General features: G+C 41.0%; 1 protein-coding gene across 2 annotated transcripts in view; it reads right to left on the bottom strand.

Annotated features, from left to right (window-relative positions):
- Positions 1-21,149, bottom strand: part of TMTC4 (transmembrane O-mannosyltransferase targeting cadherins 4) — a 56,211-nt gene that overhangs the window by 26,859 nt on the left and 8,203 nt on the right. For both annotated transcript variants that reach the window (XM_063102366.1, XM_063102365.1), the window contains exons 3-6: positions 19,261-19,376; positions 17,917-18,133; positions 12,944-13,031; positions 203-303 (exon numbers count right to left, since the gene is read on the bottom strand). In XM_063102366.1, the coding sequence (XP_062958436.1) occupies positions 203-303; positions 12,944-13,031; positions 17,917-18,133; positions 19,261-19,376 (522 nt within the window). The remainder of the gene's footprint in view (positions 1-202; positions 304-12,943; positions 13,032-17,916; positions 18,134-19,260; positions 19,377-21,149) is intronic.

The following is a 21,149-nucleotide window of genomic DNA, read 5'->3' as shown; positions in this document are numbered from 1 at the left end:
TGCTAATGACAGTCAATGGAGTCAGTTAATTCTTCATCTGAAATGCCAGAATTGTGACAGCACAAGTCATTGGTCCAGAAAGGTCTATGACCTCAAGCCAGCAATGGGATGCAGAAGTAGAGGAGGTCACAGAGGCAGTGCTCCCAACAGGTCTTTAGAGGAGGGGAAAGGAAGTGTATGAAGAGCAGGCCATGGCTCTTACCAGCACCGTGATCCCCTGCTCTTTGCACAGCATGGCCACTGCTCCCAGAAGGATACTCAGCAGCACCCAGAAGGTAGAAGAATGTGTTCCCTCCTTGTTACCTGCCAGTGGAGAGAAATGATAAACACAAAGTCATGCACTGCAGCTCAGGCTTATTAGCACCAGGAACTAAAATTCTAGGCATGCACCTTAAGTAGCCACAACTGAAAAGCAGTTGAGTCTTTAGACAGCACTCCGCCGTGGGCCAGTGTGCATTTCTGCATTTCTGGTCAGACAATGTTCTGTAAATAGTACCTATGTCCCCTCTCACAGTTCTCCCAGGCAGGTGCCCAGAGCCTTTGGGAAGCATTGTAAGGAAGCCCTGGCCACAAAGATTCCTCAACCCTGAGTCCTCACAGGGCAAGTTGCTTCTTCCCAACCTGTCAACCACCTCTTAGATCATTCTGACAAGTTGTGTTGAGAACTCCCACTGAGGCTGCAAACAATCCCTCTGGTTTCAAGATGACCCCACAGTTGCTGCTGCTGTCATGATGGAGGAGCTGGGAATGCCTGAACAGCTCTGGGAATCTCTACTGCTCCCAGGACAGGAGTCCAGGCTCTCTAAACACCAAGAGGCTTAGGATGCGCCTGCACCACCCCGCTGTGTGAAACAGCTCTGATGCCTACCAAAGGATACATGACTACAGACAGAGGGCAGGCACCTACCTAGTACCTAGGACAGGTGAAAGCACAGACAGGCTGCGCTGCCAATCTGCACCAGGGCTCGAGCGTCACCAGAAAGACAAAACATCGCTAGACATGTGAGCACAGTGAGCAGCTCAGCAGCACAGGGGCTCGAGCAACAACTGCCGGTGCCCAATCTGCCTCCAAGGAGGGAGGGAGGGTCCAGCTACACAGTGTTCTCGAAGGAGATGTATGCAATTTGGGGGCCAGAGCTGAAGTGCAGGGAGGCAAAGCTGCAGGAAGTCCTCATGTCTGTTTTTCCTTTGTGAAGCCTTTGATCCTCATCTAAATAAATGAACAAACATTTAAAAAAGACATAGGTTTGGAGTGGGGCAAGAGCAAACCTGCTTGGAAGATCCATTCATCAGCTTGCCTGGGTGCCTGTGGAATCTTGGTTCAGTTCCACTTCAAACCAGAGCTCCTGGTCTGAATTACAGCTCTGCCATTTAATATGTGTCACTGGGCAAGTCACTTGTACTCAGTCTCAATGATCTCACCTATAAAATGAGGCCACACTACCTACCTCAGGATATATGTGAGAGGGAAAAATTATACAGGGATACCTGGCCATTTGTGTTAAAAATAACATAAATATGCTTGTACATTCAAAACACATCTCTGGAAGTTCTAAGAAAAACTGGGGTGGGGGAGGGAGGAAGTCTTACTTTTCATTGTGCAATCTTTAGCATCTTTTAAATGTTCTTAGCTATGTACATGTAATAAAAAATATATTAAGTACTAAACATTTAAAAAATCACTTGATATAGTGCCAGGACTACATAAAGCACTTAATAAATGCTTGTTGCACATGAATCAGTGAAACTCTCTCAGCTTGGAGGGAGATGGAATTTCCAGTGGGGCTCTGATTAGTACTAAAGGGGGTAGCTGATCACTGTGTCACTAAATGTGGTGGGCACATTATGTAGTATAAAAGATACTTATTGGTTTTCATTAAACTGCTTGCTTAGAAAGCAACAACTAAGTGTTTGGGGGTATGTGTGTGTGTTCTCCCATCCTGCCAACAGCCAGTGGGGTATGGTCTGGGTGCAGAGATGCTCTTAACCTCACAGACTCTACACATGGGTTGTACTCCTGTCAAGATGACAAAGGCCTGGTCCTACCTGAGCCCCCTGGAGTCTCAACAAACCGGGAGCAGGACAACTCCTGCTGTGACCAACACCTGCACTGCTTGTGGAGCAGGCTATATGACTGGGCTCCCTGGGAAAATGTCCTCATTCACAAACAGGCTCTGACACCAGGAGAGATTCGGAATTCAAGCTGAAAATGTACAGGCTAATGTTTCCTGTACTTTTCAGCTCTTTTTGGAAATCTTTGTGTATCAAATTTCCAGGCAGAATAGATGTCACACAAAAAGTCTGTTTGGCTGTTAGAGGTGAGGCACTTTAAGGCTTTTCACAAGGCCAACTGGCCAACAGTAAGGCCTCGTTCATGGGGATTCCATGGTCTCAGAAAACAGTGAACAGTCTTGTTTAAGGCCTTTCAGGTCCTTCCTGTTGCCTTTGTGATAAAGGTTACGCTCTGACAGTGGCTTTATAGGCCTTGCTGATATGGCCACAGGACATGTCTCCAGTTGCACAGGTCTGTATTCCACTCAGCTTGTTCTCACTTTGCTGACTCCATTCCCTTAGGCTAGAACACCCCAGGCAAAATCCTACCTAATTTATAAAGCTGTCAAGTGTCACACTTAGGCTGTGAAGCTGCACCTGTCCTCCCAGGCAGTCTCCTTTCTCAGTTCACTCATTTTCTCCCAGTTAGAGCAGCATGTGGTCCCACCACACGCACGTCTGACCGCCCAGGGAGCAGGGCCTGCCTCACTCCCCTGGGATCCCTAGATTAAGTCAGGCCCAGCTGGAGCCCCCTAATCTGCCCTTAACACAATTGATCATGACATCCCTCACACAGTTTACTAGGAACACTCGATTTTCTGTCATCCCCGAGATGAGGGCCTCTCACTCTGGGTACCACTCACATCTGGGCTGGTTCATTCTATGCTATGGGGCCGCCCTGAGCATGACGGGATGTCAGCAACACCCTCCACCCCTGCCCTCAGCTGTGACAACCAAAAATATCACACACATTGCCTAATGTCCCTGGGGGATGAGGGTGGGGACAGGAAATCACCCACAATTGAGAACCACTGCCCTCAACCAGTGCCACTCACAAGCGTGTGACTTGCACCTGGATCCTGTTAGAAACCCAGACTAGGGCCCCACCCAGACCTGCTAAATAAGACACTGAGGATGGAAGCTGGCAATCAGTCCTTAACAAGCTTTCCAGGCGATTCAGACACTCCCTAAAGGTTGAGTACGTTGCCCTCAAAAGTAAGCCTGTCACAGCAGCACTACTGACACTGCGCCTGGCTTGGAGGAGCAGCCAAACATGTCACTGACTGAATCAGCAGCACTCACAACTCTGGACAGGCAATGCGAGTTTGGAGGATGGAGTGACTATCTGCTATCTACCAAAAGGGGCGCAATAAGCTTTGAGCTCCCGACAAATCTTAGAGCCACAAGGTACTGACGGTGCTTCTGAGAGGCTGTGCATATATTTGCCCGTGCACGGATGGGAATGCTGGAATCCTTTCCGAGATGCTTCCAGCAGGGGGCCACCTGCCCTTGATTGAGAAACTACAGAGATGGGGATTAACTTTGCATAAGAGTCTATTTCCTTTGTAAACTTGGGGTTGTTAGAATATTCTTATGCTGAGCCCAAGCACTGCTCTGAACTTCAGGACTCAGCTCTGCCCTTGGGCAGCATCCTTCAAATTGTCTGGGTGGTGTGGGTCCTGGAAGTCCAGTCCTCTCTACTGAAAGCCATTACATATCTATTTAGTTCCATCAAACAAGCTAAGGATCATTTCACTTGCAGAAATTAACTACATTATATGTACTATTAAAAGATCACAATTATGAACCACAACAATGAAAAACCCTGTCAAATTAAAACCTAATTCCAATTTCAGCATTTACATGTTTATTGGAATTTACTTCCTTTGGGCATTTGCTAGCACTCATTAGCAGACAAGTATTAGCAGGCATGAAAGCTTTTTAAAAAATTATGGCCCAAATAACCCTACAGCGTACATACTGATTGGTTCCTTTCAGGATGTGATCTGGCAAAAGGGACCTGCAAGTTTCAGCAGTAGAGCACAGGGGTCCATATGGTAAAAATGCTGGTCACAGCTCACACCATACTATGCCTTGTGCCATGTAACGGAGTCCCTTCGGTCTCAGTGTACAGTTCATGGAGCTCTCCTCTCAAAAAATATTTTCCTAAGTCTGGGTCAAGCCACCTACAGGATATTCTCACATTAGCAGTTAAGATATAAAAAGAAGCCTTAATTATAAATGACCCCATTCATTACCATGGGGTATCATCTACAGTTAAATGGGGTCAAAGACACCCTTGACTGTCTCCACCCTGGCCCCTCCAGGCCCAGTATGAGGGGAAGGCCATGTGGCCCAGCCTCAGCCCGGTGTTTTCATGCTGACTAAGCATTCAGTTTAGTAGTCCACTAGAAACCGTATGACTCCTGCTCCCCACCCCACTACCTATTAACTGGATTTGATGTTTCAGAGCTTTCTCACGCCTGCAACTTGTGTTTGTACTTTTCAACTACACATAATATGATTTCCCAGTGTAATGTTCCCTTCTTAATTTCAAAAGCAAGTCTCTTGATCATTTTACATTTCTTCCTAGAAAAACTGAATTAGCTTGTATTTTACTTGACAGTAACATGGATTAATTTCTCCTCCACGGACCAGAGGCCTTTGATAAGAAAAATATTCCCACTTCCTCCACTAAAATGCCTGAAGGACTGCTCTTGAAAGCACTCTGTTAACACCACATTAAATTACTACATGGACGTGGAAGTGATGGCTCATGTTCCACTTAGCTTGTCTGGAATTTAAAGTGGCTTTCTCCTTAGATGGCTAAATCAGAGACATAACTAAATACAGAAAAATAACATACAGAAAACACAGCCTTCAGATCTATTGACAGTCTTCTCCCTAATCTCACCCCACAGTTTCACCCCATCTCTCAAACCCTCAACTCCCTCCTCTCAAATCCTCTATTGCAATTTGTCAAGAAGAGTCCTATTCTTCAATTTTCCCTCAGACTTCTGATTTTGCTTCAAACACACCCAGTATGAAAACATATGAAAGAAGGCAATGTTTGCTGAAGAAGTTTCTTCAGTTTCAGTAACTATTAAATACTAAGCATCACTTCTCAAAACAGTGGTGATTTCAGACCAAAAGCAAAATTTCAATGGTCAGTTATAAACCTAGTGATAGGTTCACATTTAGAGGACCGAATTCCAGACCTGCCACAATCAAGAGACAGGTCGTTATAGCTAATAAACCCTTGAAATTTACCTAGTCCCAACTGAGATGTGTTGTGTAGATGTAAAACACATACTTGATTTTACAAACATAATATGAAAAAGATATATAAAATATTTCATATTTTTACACTGATTACATGTTAAAATTATATTTTTGATATACTGAGCTAAAGAAAATTATTATTAAAATTCATCTCACCTGTTTTTTTAAATAATGTGACTACTAGAAAATTTAAAATGACATATATGTCTCCTGTGGTATTTCTATTACACAGCAGTGTCTAGACCACGTGATCAAAGAGCCAGCTCAGATGAAATGCTTTGTACATTGTTATGTATATAATCTAACTCTGCCTTTGAAAACTTGGAAAATATTAATGTCTATTTAAATCCAACTCTTTCTCCTTCAGTTCCTACCAGAATAGCCACTCAATATTTTATCAGGAGTCATATGACTAAGTATGCACACACACCTCAAGTTTTCCAGAATCCAACTGGAAAGTCTAATTCATCTAATATTTCAAAACCATTTCAAATAAATCAAGGGGCTCCTCTTTACAAATGTGTGGTATATATATGCATGTTAAACCAAGGCTGACCTACTCAACATTGTCAAAATATTTCTAGTACTAGGAGTGAATAAAAAAGGCCTTATAAAAATTAAACTGAGAAACTGGTTCTAAATTTTGTGATAGCCCAGCCTCATGAACTTGTGTTAATACAACCTCCTCTGGTATAGTTTTACCTACACAATTCCCCAAATTAAGATTTACTTTGAGTCTTTGTTTGTTGAGGTGACTAATGCAAGCCATTCTATTATTTCCAAGTTTGAGCACTTTAATAAGACAACTCAGACAAGTAACAGTAGGCCACCTTGCATACAGTGGGCACTCAATAAATCCCTGTGAATCAGTAAATAGTTTCACTTATTTCCACATCTATCAGAAGTCTTACATTACTATATGTCTTATGCAATTATAAGACACAATTTAGTGCCAAAAAGTTAGTAATAATTTGCTCGGTGCTAACAAATACAGCCAGAAGTCAAGTCTTCTCACTTTTAGTCTTTGAATCCCCTCACACTGGAAGGATCTCCATCATGTAAGAGATTACTTTTTAAAAATAAAATAAATTTTAAAATTACATAAGGAATATAAAAAAAGCATAGGAAAAATTCATTATTTTAATTTTAAATTTAGAAGTAACTGTTAAAAACATTAAAAATAAATCCTGAGAGGCAGATGTCAACTCCAATACAGTTGTGTTTGTGAATATTTTTATTCAGAAAAGTCTTCCCAACATAGGGAATTCTAACTTATACGTGGTTCTGTGTAAACATCTCAAGACATCACTTTTATCCAGAGTTTTCCACCTCATCATCATCCAGATTGCTAAATTTTAAGTGCCAATGACCCAAGAGCAGGGGGAAAAATACCTATTCTTATACCATGCTACATCTTTCATCTCTAAAGAAGACAACTTGCCCTAGGGTAATTATGCAGCATTAGCAAATGTCAACAGTTTATGATCCAGAACTTAGCAGAGACTTGCCTAGACAATATTTTTCTCGTTTCAGTATATGTCTCTATCATCTTAGATAGTTCAATCACTTACGTAAATGGAGGCAAAGGCTAATGGAGTGAAGAAACACAAGAGAAAAAATGCAGTAACAGAAAGACACTTGTCAGTGCCAATACCCACAAGTGCCAACAGATGTGATCCATTTAATGAAGCATGTGCCTCAGACTTGGCACTCTTTTCCAGTGGGAAGATCTTCTTTCAGAAAAAGCATCACATTGTGCAAGCTACCCCTCTTTACCACTCTACGCCTGGCATCTCTGCTGCTTGAAATTGGCACATCATGGTGTGTGTGGGAACCATGCCACCGCGACAGGTGGCCATGACTCTAACTGCCAGAGCAACACAATGAGCATCAGATTCACGTTCCAAAAGTTGGAATTAACCAAGCCATGCTTCCATGCACAGAATGAAAGAAATCAGACTCACAGTCCTAAATTGTGGGACCATTTTGGGAAAATCAAGCAATGGAGGAACTAAAGAAACATAAATGCAGAGAAAAGAGTACACACTATAGTGGACTGAATTATGTCCCCCCAAATTCTCTGAAGCTTGAATTGTGTCCCCCCAAGTTTTATGTATTAGAAACTTAGCCCTCACTGTGACTGTTAAGAGGATGGGAAATCCTATTATGGTAACTGAAAGGTGGAGCCTTGAAGAGGTGATTAGATTGTAGGACCATGCCATAAATGAATGGATTAAAAATGATGGTCAGGAGCATGGTTCTGAGGGCTTTAAAAGAGGAGAGTCTGTCTTTCTCTCTCTCTCTGCTTCCACCATCTTGCAATGTGAGACCCCTGGGTCACTGTCGCCACCACCAGATGGACTTTGGACTTTGCAGCCTCAGAAACTGTAAGCAATAAATTTCATTTTCTTTATAAATCACACAGTTCAGTGTACTTTGTTATAAGCAACAAAAATGGAAACACACATGAATACCACCGTTGGAATTCAATCAGTAGTGGCCCCAAATCTAAAAACAAGCGTATCACAGGACATGAGTTAGGCAACTACCCTATGTTTTTTTAAGCAGCATGATTCTAAGTCAAAGAAAAATAGATGTCTTAAACCAAAATGAAAATAATGAGGAAATGATAACCCAAGAGTAAGAGTTATCCTATTTTAGTGCTGCAACTACAATAAGGAGAGCAAAACAGCAAATACCGTTTAAGAACTAAAGAACAACTGAGATTTGAGATCTTGTCTTTGATGTTAATTAATACTACTTTAGAACTTAAAAAGATTGTTCTAGGTATGTAGCAAACACATTCCTCTCTGGAAAATATTCTCTCCCACACACTACAAATGAGACTAATTAAATTTTTTTTCCTAGTCTAACTCCCATGAAACAAGTTTTTAACGTACTAATGTAAAAAAAAAAAAATGTTTTGGCTATTCTAGCAAGCTTATTGTGCAGAGATTATCTGTTTCCAATCTTAAATACCAGGTTTTAAAAGAGATACACAGGTTGGCAAGATGTCTCATCATATGAATAACACTTTCTGTTTGGGAATTCAAAAATAATAACCAATGTACCTTAGACTTCATCTGACTTAGTGATTTCATTTTAAGAAAAAGTATGCTTCCTTTATAAGAACATTTCCTTTTTGCAAAATATACATCTGACAAAGGATTAATATCCAGAATATATAAGGAACTCAAACAACTTTACAAGAAGAAAACAAGCAACCCAATTAAAAAATGGGCAAAAGAGCTAAGTAGGCATTTCTCTAAGGAAGATATCCAAATGGCCAACAGACATATGAAAAAATGCTCAACATCACTCAGCATCCGGGAAATGCAAATCAAAACCACATTGAGATACCATCTAACCCCAGTTAGGATGGCTAAAATCCAAAAGACTATGAACGATAAATGCTGGCGAGGCTGCGGAGAAAAAGGAACTCTCATACAGTTGGTGGGACTGCAAAATGGTGCAGCCTCTATGGAAAATGGTATGGAGGTTCCTTAAACAATTGCAAATAGATCTACCATACGACCCAGCTATCCCACTGTTGGGAATATACCCAGAAGAATGGAAATCATCAAGTCGAAGGTATACCTGTTTCCCAATGTTCATCGCAGCCCTCTTTACAATAGCCAAGAGTTGGAACCAGCCCAAATGCCCATCATCGGATGAGTGGATACGGAAAATGTGGTACATCTACACAATGGAATACTACTCAGCTATAAAAACGAATGAAATACTGCCATTTGCAACAACATGGATGGACCTTGAGAGAATTATATTAAGTGAAACAAGTCAGGCACAGAAAGAGAAATACCACATGTTCTCACTTATTGGTGGGAGCTAAAAATTAATATATAAATTCACACACACACACACGCACACAAACCAGGGGGGGGGGGAAGAAGATATAACAACCACAATTATTTGAAGTTGATATGACAAGCAAACAGAAAGGACATTGTTGGGGGGGAGGGGGGGAGGGAGAAGGGAGGGAGGTTTTGGTGGTTGGGGAGCAATAATCAGCCACAATGTATATCGACAAAATAAAATTTAAAAAAAAAAAATAAAATAAAAAAAAAAAAAAAAAAAATAATTCTTTTGCAAAAGATCTTGCTCAGAGACATTCTATTTAAGCACACACACACACACACACACACACACACACACACACACACACACACACACACACAAATAAATAAATAAAAGGGCAGAGCCCCAGAAATGTTATGTGAGTAGATTTTTTTTATTTCTGAAAGTGCCAGGATACCAGAGGTTAGCAATGAATTGCTTGTTAATAAACTCAGGCAATTAAAAATTGTCCAGAGCTCTGTACTACAGACATCACATCTATAAAGAAAACTAATGAAGTTACCAAAAAAGAAATGTATCCTCTGAAAGAACTTTTTAACTAGTTGAATCAATAATTTCAATTTACTGTTCCCTTATAAAATAATATTAAATCTGTTCCTCTCTAAAAAAATATCTTTCTTGAACTTCAAGTTTATATCTAAATAATATTAGATCTTTCTTTGAATTTATGTTCAGATCCAAAAAGTACAAACACCAGGTCACTTTAAACATTAAATTTAAACATTAGCATTATTATCGTATCACAATAAATACTGGACTTAACTTCTATCACAAAAGAGTTCTGATTCTCTGCTGAGTACTTATAAACATGGGCAACTAGAACAAGAAATCCTCACTGTAATGACAAGAAATTAATGTGTTTACCACTAGGCTTTTTGTACAGTCCACACTGACTAGACAGGGGAAAGTAAAAATGTGATTATTTCTTCAGAGCTCAAATACCCAATGAAAAATATACACATGAATGTCCATTAGCATCAAGAGCTCTCCTCTGTTGAACTGAAGGAAATGTAATAGAAGATGAAAGAAATCAGTAGTACAAAGACCACAGCCAGTCATTCTCCATAAACACCCCATGGAAAAAAAGTGATACTCACTGACCACCTGCTGGGAGGTGGGTAGAGGGAGAAAAAAAATTAATAGGAAGTATGGAAAACCAGAACATTCTGCCCCTCAGGCACGCTGTATTAACAGGAGCTTTATTTTAATCAAAATATACTGGACTGTAAGTAAGCCCGTCAATGGCACGGACTTTGTCTTTCTAGTTTTTGCATCCCCAGCACCAGACAGAGAGTCTGGTATGAGAACACCCTTAAAGTTTGATTAATTAGTAATGATGGAATGAATGACCAAAATTGGTGAGCCTCTATGCTATTTTAGAGCAGAATCAGAGACCCCGTCTTTTCGCGAAGGCCTAAATCAGAATTACGTTTGCATAGAGGGCTCTTACTGCTTCTTCTCTATGAAGCTATTATTAGCTTGTGGAAACTTTGTTCCTCCTGACAAAGATTCTTAGACACCATGTGTATGAAGTTGAACATTAACATGATGTTTAAGGATTATCTCAAAGATTTGTTATCTACAAACGAAGAAACACACTGTATTCTTAGCATCTTTAAAAAGCGTATGGAAAATCAGAAACGGAAAGGTTGCTGAAAACATTAATCTACTCTTTCCTTTTCCTAAAGAGGGCTCAAGTTTATAGAACAGATTCCAAGAAGATGGCGCGACTTGTAGACAAGAAGTCAACAGAAAAACTCCTTCAAAGGCTTCCTAATCCATCCATTTGTCTTCTAACTATTCCAAGTACTTCAGCCAAATGAAAATCTATTCATAATCTTAAAAGAGTTTTCACAGAAGCTATAACTACCACTGCCATTGGTTTGCAAACATTAAATATTTTCAGGTTAACTTTTTCAAAAACATTTACAAATTTGACATTAAAGGCCTAAAAATTTCTTTCCAATTCTAAAATAAACATATTATAAATGCTAAAAAAAGTTACTGAACAAAAAAGAAAGGTTATGTTGCTATTTACAGTTAATATATTTACATTAGTACTGAAATATACTTTGCCTATTTCTCATGAATCAAAGTTAACTAATTGAATAACCAGCCCACACTTATGCACCTTTACCTACGATACTAGTTTCCAAAGGCTTTATAAAAAATTTTATTTACTGTGTGGATGGTTCTTGGAAGTAATTTTATAATTTATGAATGGATTAAAAAAGATACATAAATCAGAATATATAAATGTGTGAACTGAAATAGGAAAGGTTCGTAAAAGGATCCAGGAAAAGAACACAAAATGTCTTTAGTTTTCATCATTCTGTGAGCACACTCCATTAAAGGGACCTAATAAATGGATCACTTGATAGAAGAGTTTTTAGTTTCATGATAGTTTTTCCATTATTTCACAAGAGCAATCTTTACGAGTAGTGAGAGGCTCTACTGTATCTTCTAAATGATGCATCCCACCTGTTAAATCTACGAACATTTAATACCTTCTTCAAAAAGCACCTCTGATGTCTTTGAAATCATTTAGAATTTGGGAGTGGTTACTTTAGGGGAGGATAAGTTAAAATTCAAAGAATGATATTTCATGAAACTTTAGAGCTTTCTTTGAGAAAAGATACGAATCTTTTTAATTTTCTTCAGGAAAAATATGACTACTAATAAACTGTTATCCTACATATCTGCAAATTCAGATTTAAGTGCAAACCTAAGAATATGAAGTCATGCTATCTCTAAGGAACATAAGAGTGAGGTGGTAAATGGACCCCCTCCATTCCCACTCCTGATTCACAGTCTTATGGAAAAGCTACACAATGGTGCTGAATGCGTTATGGGGTTGGGGAAGATGCCACCTCCCCAGATCCCCAAGGGCTGCGTGTCCCTTGGGAGGTTTATGACCATCACAGTGGGGAGATGCCCACCTGGGAAGGGATGGATGTGCCTTATTGCTAAGTTAACTTTCAGTCTCAAGAAGAAAAGTTACCACCACTGTTCTCTGTACTTGAAGCTGTTCCATTCAGCTGTCCCCAAACTCTCAGACATATCAGAAACTGATAAGTCTCAGGATGAAGTGGTGGTTTTACTTTGGTATGATAAAATAATAATAATAAAGGGATGGGGTGTGGTTGGGTGTAACCACGCCCTGACTGAGCATCAGCACAGTGTGTGGCCATCGGGGCACCCTTCGGCTATGTCTTAGTGGAGTCCCAGGTTTGAGAGAAAACGTGCTCCAAGCCACAGCCCAGGCCATGGGTTCAGCCTATACACGAGCTGGATGGTGGAGGAATGGTAAGTGACAAATCTCACAGGCCCTTTCCAATCTATCCTTGGGAACTATGGAGGGATGGCTGAGCTATTAATACACAGAACATCAAAACAGTACAGCTTGTCCTAGAATGGCTTGCGATGCCACAGCTTTGCTGGAAATAAAACAGCAAAAATCAATCACAACTGCGTTAGCGGTTCTGCTGCTGCCTTGGTTTCACCACCCAACAGGATGCTCCCATAGGAACACAGACGTCAGAACTTTGCATTATTGATGTTAGAACTCTAAAAAAGCAAAGGCATAAACAGCTATATCTAGAGGGAATTCACTCCTTCTGACTCAAAATGATGAACATATAAAATCGGATAATTTCCCATCTGTTAAAACACTGCTTGACAGGACAAAAACATGAAGAAGGTGGAAAATTAAGAAGGCAAACATAATGCTTACTTTCTCTAAACGCTTTACAGTAGCCAAGGAAAGATAACAAAAAGAACAGGGCACACAGGAGGTCTGCGCGGCCGACAACACCAGCAACCTTAAAGGAAGGGGAAGAAAAAAAAAGATTTACATAAAAAACATTTAAACAAATTCTAAACTTAGGAAATACAAGCAATTCCTTAGACATATAAAACAAGAAACTTACTAGACTCTGCCATTTATTCAAATAACCTGTGCAGCTGTGCAGCAACCCTCCAGTGTTATCTGACCACTGGTTCTCTTCTCCCTTTTTGGTCGAGGACTTGATTTAACTGCTTCCAAGAAAAAACTGGATTGGTTTGAACCTACTGATAGCTGTTCTGTGAGCTGGACACAGCAGTACACATGTGCAGTAAAAGCTGTGTTACTTAACAAGCTACACCCAAGAGCTCCAGATACTTAGCTGTAATTGCAAAATGTGATCAGCTTGAAGGGCATATTTAAAAACTAGAATTCGATTGGAAACATGAAGGACATAAAGGTAGGAAATAAATGTTAAAAGCCATCAGGCAGATAGAAAAAGACACAGGAATAATCCTTCAAAGCTATCCCTGCCATCTTTCCTCCCTTCAGACTGAGGGTTTGATGTGGAGAGCGGAACGCTTCAAGTGATGAACAAGTAAGATGGAAACAGAATCAAATTTGTACCATGTCTCTCCCCCCTTTCCACATGACAGCTCTGCCCATCCCTTCTTTTTCTTAGTGATAATGAAACAATATAAAATTTGTGTTTATTTCAATCTGATTCTCCAATAATTGTTCTCCACATCTTTCATGGCAATAAATGACACTAGATTCCATTCATGAGTATTAGTGTAGTTTAGGTGGCTAAACTACTAACTAGCACCTGAATGAAAGCTTTTGCTCTGATTCCTTAGGTATCGCTTTAATAGCTGGTAGGTTAATCACTTCTCAAAGGCCAGATATGGTATGTGAGATGCAGACTATTCTATACATTTAGGTAAGAGAATGTTCCATGACTATGAAAACTACTGTATTTATATATGATTCGTAAGTGCATGTACAATGAACAGCTAAAAAAGAATGCCTCTTAGGAGCAGTGTCTCCCTACCTGGTTATAGGAAATGCTTTAACTGTGGTTATAGGTCACTTTAACTATGACTTCATGGAGGGTATGTGGCAGCCCACAGTGCCTTGCAATGGCTGAATAAGTTGAGGAATCTAACCTGTAAATACTACACACAGGAAAAACCTACTGAGGAGGAAGTTGGGGACAAAACAAAGGCTTGCCAAACCTGGAACAAGTATGTCAGTCTGCTGGAGGGCTAAACCACACAACTACTTTATGAATCAAATGCATATGCAATGAGAGTTCTGCAATACTTAGGGCTCTAAACTCCCTCAATCAGGGATACAGTAAAACCAGGGGTGCAGCTGCCCAGAACAGAGCCCGGCATGCAGTAGGTGCGGCTCACTGTTAGTTCCCATCATGAATCCCATACAGTGCTTGTATAAATAAGACTAGAACACAGGAAAAGGTCAAAGGACACAGAGGTGCAGGGGGAGGCAGGTATTGTCTCCATGTCACATGGTGAGTGAGGCAGCAGCTGGAGCCTCCTGTTCTGTGGTCCTCCTGCCAGGATGATGGGGGAGCTAGGAGCATCTTAGAGCTGTGGCTACCTACAGTGCCTGAGGATGGACCGCAATCCCTGAGCCTTAGAGGAGAGAAAGCAATCACAGCTGATCCAGAGAAGTTGGTCCAAAGGGGACCACAGAGAAAGAGGGGCAGAGGAAGTAGAGGAAGAGGGGCCAGAGACAAGGGGAAGTGAGGTTTCTTACAACGAGTGGAGGGAGTTTGGGTAAATACTAGGGATAGGGGCCAAAAAAGGGCCAGTCTGTCTAAACCACTTGTTATCTGGGTAGCTAAGGTACATTTAAAGAATTACACAAAAATGAACTTTAAAAATCATAAACTTATTTTTAAACAAATATTTTTCTTTTTGTTAATTGTTGAAGATGGCCCCAAGTATTAAAGCAATGTGCATTATGTTGTCTGACAAAAAGAACAATTTTAAAAGTATGATAAGTATTTTAAAGTAAAAGTATTCAGTACTTACAATGAATTTTTGGCATGGTAATTAAAGAGAGATTTCATAAAAAAAAAGTTAAAGGCTATCCAAGGAGGGGCTATATCCAATCCTTGTTTGGAGAATGGGCATAGGAAGAAAAGATTTTATTTTTCCTTTCTGATATTTGCATAATATGTATTTTCAGGCAAACTTCTCTGCAAAGGCTATTTTTTTTTTCTCTTTGGAAATAACCTGAAACAGTCATTTCAGGGTTTTCTGGAGAAATCATTGCAATCCTCCTGAATGTATAAAGCATCACTGTTTCCCACTAGAAACAATTTGCAGAGGGCCATAAGAAGGAATGGGGGAGGGGAGGGGGAGGTTCCCCCAACTAATTCCTTCTGTGTTCAAGTCTGGGTTCACTAGATGGCCTCTTCGGGAGGCCTAAGTGGCTCTCTGATACCAGAATTCAGGCAACTGAGCATCTTCACCAATGCTTTGAGGAAAAAGAACAGTAAAACCTATGCGGTTGCACTCACGTCCTCAGGGAACCCCTGGCGACAGGAGGTGACAAGACCAGAGGGTAACCAACTCATCCCAGTTTGCCTGGGGCTCTCCCAGTTTTAAAATGGAAAGTCCTGAGTCCCAGACCCCTCTCAGTCTCAGACAGAAGATGGAAAACTTAGGTGCTTATTTGTGGTGGGCAAAAACATTTCAGTGTTATTGCTGAGAAGTGATAAACACATAAAACACGTAAATGTTAATATAAAGAAGTTTATGTCACTAAAACCCAAAGGGGCCTACACTGATGCTACTTTCTCTTAATAAATGTAAACAGAGGCGCATTTACTACCCAAGTCCCCATGGTCCTCATCCAACAAGGGATCAATATGCCGTTGGGGGATGCTGTGCCCCGGGTCATTTTTTAAGTCTCTGGCCCAGCCCAGCCGGCCATGACACTGGGAGTCCTGCTCTTTGCACATTTTTAAAGCTGGTATTTTGGGGATAACAGAGGACCTCAGATAAGAGAAAACTGAATACTAGTTGCCAAAACAATGAAAAGTAAACATACAAAATATGTCTCAGAATGCTAATTTTAAATTATCCATAATGATTTCTTGAAATCTGAGTTTGAATGGCTGTCATGGAATGAAGAGGGAGAGATCAAGAGATCTTCCAAATATTCCCTTCTCTCTATAGCTAGACCTGCCTCAATTTCCTTTTAAGGATCTGGAATGTGAATCTTTAAGATTAACATGTCTCCAGACTACATTGATCTGGCATGTGAATTTGTTTGTGTGTGTGTGTAAGCACATCCAGTTATACTTGTCTGTACTTGAAAACTTTTTATAAAGTCAACTTCTCAATACCTAAAATCAGAATTTTAGAAAACTTTCCTTGACTAATAATTCAAATATTTAATTTTGCTTTTAAGGTCATGTTAAGTTAGGCAAGAAGGAAAACAGCGAATCAGTACTCTTCCAGAGATTCTTTTATTTATGATCAATATGTATCTATTTCTGGGTCCCAACAAACATTTAGACTACAAAAAACTCAGACTGAAACAAATTCTAATTTGGTCAGTCATGTATAAAGGAAGAGCTTGTAACTAAATTTTTACAACAGCAGCTCCAGCCTATAAAGCCCTTAAAGTCCTCTGAATTTGCTGAAGTAAAAAATAATAAAATAAAATAAAATAAAATAAATAAAATAAAATAAAATAATAAAATAAAATAAAATAAAATAAATAAAATAAAATAAAATAAAAATATTAGGAGAAGGTTGTGTTAACAACTCCTTAATACTCTTGATACCAAAGAACAGACAGTTTAATAAAACCAGATGTTAAAAACAGGAATTCTACTCAGCATTTTGGACCTTACTTCAAGATACTCAGTACAACAATTGGTTACATGTACATATTTATACACATATTAAACGCAGAAGTTCATTGTGAGAGAAGTAATAAGGCATATGTGGTATTTCACACTAGGCTCTTCAAGCTCACAGAATGAATGACTAACATTAAATCTTTTACCTCAGCAAATATGCTGACTTACATTTTCAAAGGGTTCATGGTGGGGCAAGGAGTTCCTGAAAACCTCCCAAATGCCTAGTTGAATCCTAACACAATCTGTGCCTAATACGTTCAGCAGCAGCTCACTGGAATGGAGACATGGCCCACAGGAGGGCAGGTTAGGCCCCTCTCAGGAGCTGTATAACCAGCTGGGCCAAGTCTGTCAAGGGGAAGAGGGTAAAACAGGGAGGGAAGAGGAGGCAGGTGGAGAGACTTCAGGAGCGGCTGGTTCCCCAGCAGGGTGTGGGGACCCACTTTCCAGTGCAACTCAAAGTATGTCAGTATCTCTCAGCACGGGCCTTGGAAGCTCAGAATTTAAGTCCTATGCTCATATTCACTTGCTACTGACTCTGAGTAAATCTTTTATTCATCTTCCCAGGACATTTCATCTGTAAAGCAGAAATTGTTATATTAGGCTGTCTAATGTCACAGAGTTTTTATGACAGTCATGTTAAGTATAAGAAAAATCATAAAGCTGTCAGCTAACACAGCTGCAACAGACCTTTCACTGAAGAATGGATCTCAGCCTCTGACCTTTGGAGGCCAAAGCTGGGCAATAGTCAACATTCCTACCTTCACAGCTGGTGGAGTCATGTGAGCTAAACAGAAGTACCACACAGGCATAGCATATCTTTATTGTAAAGTCTCTGCTAATACAGAACACTCCATTTTTTCATAAGCATGCTGTCTTTGACCTGGAAATGATTGTTTCAAAGGCCTATTTATAGAGTATACAGTAGGGTATACTCTCTCTAGCTCTGGAATCCAGATAAGGAAGTGAGATGACAACACTGCTTGGATGCATGTGTGCAGATACCACGGTGTATGATACTTACACACTCGGTGTGCACGGGATGGACAGCAAACAGCAGAGCAGCCAGCAGTGATGCCCTGGGGGCCAGGTGCACCCGCCGGCCTTTACTGGTGTACTGCAGGCCACCAAACAGCACTGAGAAGACGTCTACCATGAGGATAGAGATGCCACCGTGCAGGAGGATGTTGACCATGTGAAAACCCATGGGGTGGAAGCCTCCTGACAGATAGTAGTTAATCCTGCAGGAAACACAGGACGTTTACTCCACGTGCGCAGAAGCATGTGTAATGAAACAGCAACAGTCTGGGGGGAAAGGCTTGTGTGTGCACATAAAAGGAGAAGGCTAAGACTTTGTATCTGTTCGGTAAAAACAGCATCAAGACAAATAACGCCTGTCAAGCTACGAAGAAGAGGTGTGACCATAACTAAGTGCAGGGGGAAAATGGAAGAAGTGGACTTTGCTATGGGAAGTGGGACTGAAAACACTCAAGGATGAAAATCGAAAGGAGAGCTAGACAATTTTTTAAGTGCAAAACAAGGCAAGACTGCATTCCAAGAAGATATAATATACCACATGCTATTCTTGGCCACCCCACAGGGACCTGAATTTAAGACTGTCTTGTAATTTGCTTATCCACAGAAAAAAAGTGCTCCTAAACACTGTGCCAATCAGACTCCCACCCAATGAAACACATTCTTGCTGTCAGGGATGCTTATGTTTGACTGCTGCTAGTTCCACATCACCACTTCCATGTTTCTCTCAGAGATCTAAACACAAGTATTTAAATGCATACAAGAAACAAATGAATAAGAACCGTGGTGGGGTGAACAAATCTGTTTAATGCAAAAAGCTCCCTGATTAATAGGGTGAGGGAAGATATTTTTAGCTTCACCTCGGTTTTGCATATTAACATGGTAACAGTAGGAAGATGTACACTTTTTGTTTTGTAGTGAAAAAAATCACAATTTCCTTAGAGGCCGCATGTTGCTTTGATTCCTATCATTTCCTTGATGTTAACCAGCAAAGGGTCAAACCTTTGGGAACCTCACAAAATACGGAAGGCTTTACTGATGTCCATGTCATCTTTGCACAGGGGCCATGAGATCCCTGAATCATTCCAATTTGTCTATGTGTTGCCCACGCGAGCACTCTGAAGTGAAGTTTCCTTAGGCAGACTCTCTCAAGCTTCCTGTGACCTACCTCCTAATAGCTGGGATTAGCATCTACTTCTTAGAGACCCACAGGGGTGAGTGGCTTATCCCTCCCTAGGAACCATGGGCTGGACTCCCCAGCGCTGAGGACCTGGTGACACACACCGTGTATAACACCATGTGCACTCCCATGCCCCGCCCTGTCTCACCTCACCTGAAAGTCAGGACGGTGAGAGGCCGATAGGACTTGTGGCTAGTGTTGCTGCTCAGTCTACTGCCCCAGAAGTCATGATGCCACAGGTCTCCAAGAGGTGTTTCTGCTTGGAGGTCCTGCAGGGACACATCAGGGACATTCTGGACAAGAGAGTCATGACTCCTCTCTCACCCCCATCCGAAGCCCTCACCGAGTCCACTTCTTGAAAGTTCCTCAGAGCTCTCACACCTGCCCACTGCTCTCCATCTCTCCCACCTTGGACACAGTCATCCTCCTAGCTGGGCTGCCGCACCCTCTGGCATGTTCTCTATGTTGATGGTTTCAAAACGTACATCGATTTCCCCCCATCCCACCCGGCCTAAAACATGGCAACAGCTTCCCACCCTCCTGCGACAAAGATGACATCCTGATGGGGCCTCCACAGCCTGGGGTGCTCCTACTCCCATCAACTCTTCAGGCCCATCTCGAGCTCCCAACCTAAATGTTCTGCACGTGCAGGTTTCCCCTGGATGGTCACCATCAGCTCTTCTGAGCTCAGCTCCCCCTACCGCCTGTATCTTGGTCACTGAGCTCTGACCATCCTGAGATGATCCCATCCCCCTTCCATGAGTCCTGGGGCTTGTCCCCACAGTGCTTGGCACACTGGCAACCTGTAATCATGTAACGACCATCTGTCTGCACTATTAGACAAGGGCTCCATGAGGCCTGGGCCACACTAGAGTTTGCTAGGAGTATACAGAAGGTGCTTAATATATGTTTAATGAATAAATGGACCACATATCTAAATAAGATCATTAACCTCTCCTATCCAGAAAGTGAGATAATTTACCAAAAATATCCCAGTTAAAACGTAAGTAAGGATAAACATATTTTTGATCATGAGTTAAGCAGACTGTGAAATCAGGTAAAAAAAAAAAAACCTTCCCTATAATTTTTAAAGATAAAACTCACTATTAACTATTATTAATAATATATAACTATTAACTACTATTAATATAATATTAACTATATTAACTATTATGTTCCAACTATACTGCCAAAGTAATTTAATTTGGTACTGTATTACAGATGCTTTAAAAATACATCTTTTTCTACTTTACTTAAAATATGAAACTAGATGGCTTAAACTGTCTAACGAGAAGGAAAGCAAACAAGGCACTGTGGAGTAAGTAACAAAACCCATTATTAATTTTCTCTTTAAAGTATAATTGATCAGGAGTGTTGTAGGGACAAGAAATCACAATGTGCTAAGCACTGCAGAGTGATTCAGCCAAGATTCTCTGCTGCAGTACCAAACAAACTCTGATTCATTTAAACAAAAAAGGAAAGCTTTAAAGGACAGTGTAAGGCTCGTAGACGGCCCAGTGGGCTGGAAAACCAGGTCAGGGCTGTGTGGCCATGGGCATGACTACGAATCATGCCCCAGGATATGTCACCAAGGCAACTGGCTGCCTCTGGAGCCCCACCTCACTGCATGGACCAACCTCTGATTCCAACAGGTAGGCGCACCTGACAGGAGAGCCTTGCTCTGAGCCAGCTTCCTAACCACATGGTCTTTTGAGCATGTAAGCGTGTCCCAAACAGAAAAAGTGGGCCAAATGGTGGGCAGCCCAAAGAGCAACAAATGTCCACCACACACTGCAGGGTTCAGCATTTGCTAGTTAAGTACTTGCTGACCCAAAGGGAAAGGCTTGAGAAGAGTTGACAGATGCAAAGTTAGCCACCTGATACCACTGTAAGGGTGACTGTCATTTCCATTGGAGACCAGCTTCTGAGGCCTTGAGTGTACTAACTGCTCTCCTCTCCCTGTAAGAGCTGGTGAGCTATTTTGGGAAGGTCATGCAATCCACCTGCTTAGTTGGCTCAGTGGCAAACTGGAAATCTAACAA

The sequence above is a fragment of the Cynocephalus volans genome, chromosome 7 (assembly GCF_027409185.1).
Source record: "Cynocephalus volans isolate mCynVol1 chromosome 7, mCynVol1.pri, whole genome shotgun sequence".
Taxonomy (NCBI): Eukaryota; Metazoa; Chordata; class Mammalia; order Dermoptera; family Cynocephalidae; genus Cynocephalus; species Cynocephalus volans.
The sequence above is the reverse complement of the archived record's forward strand: the minus strand, read 5'-3'. Positions and strand labels throughout refer to the sequence as shown.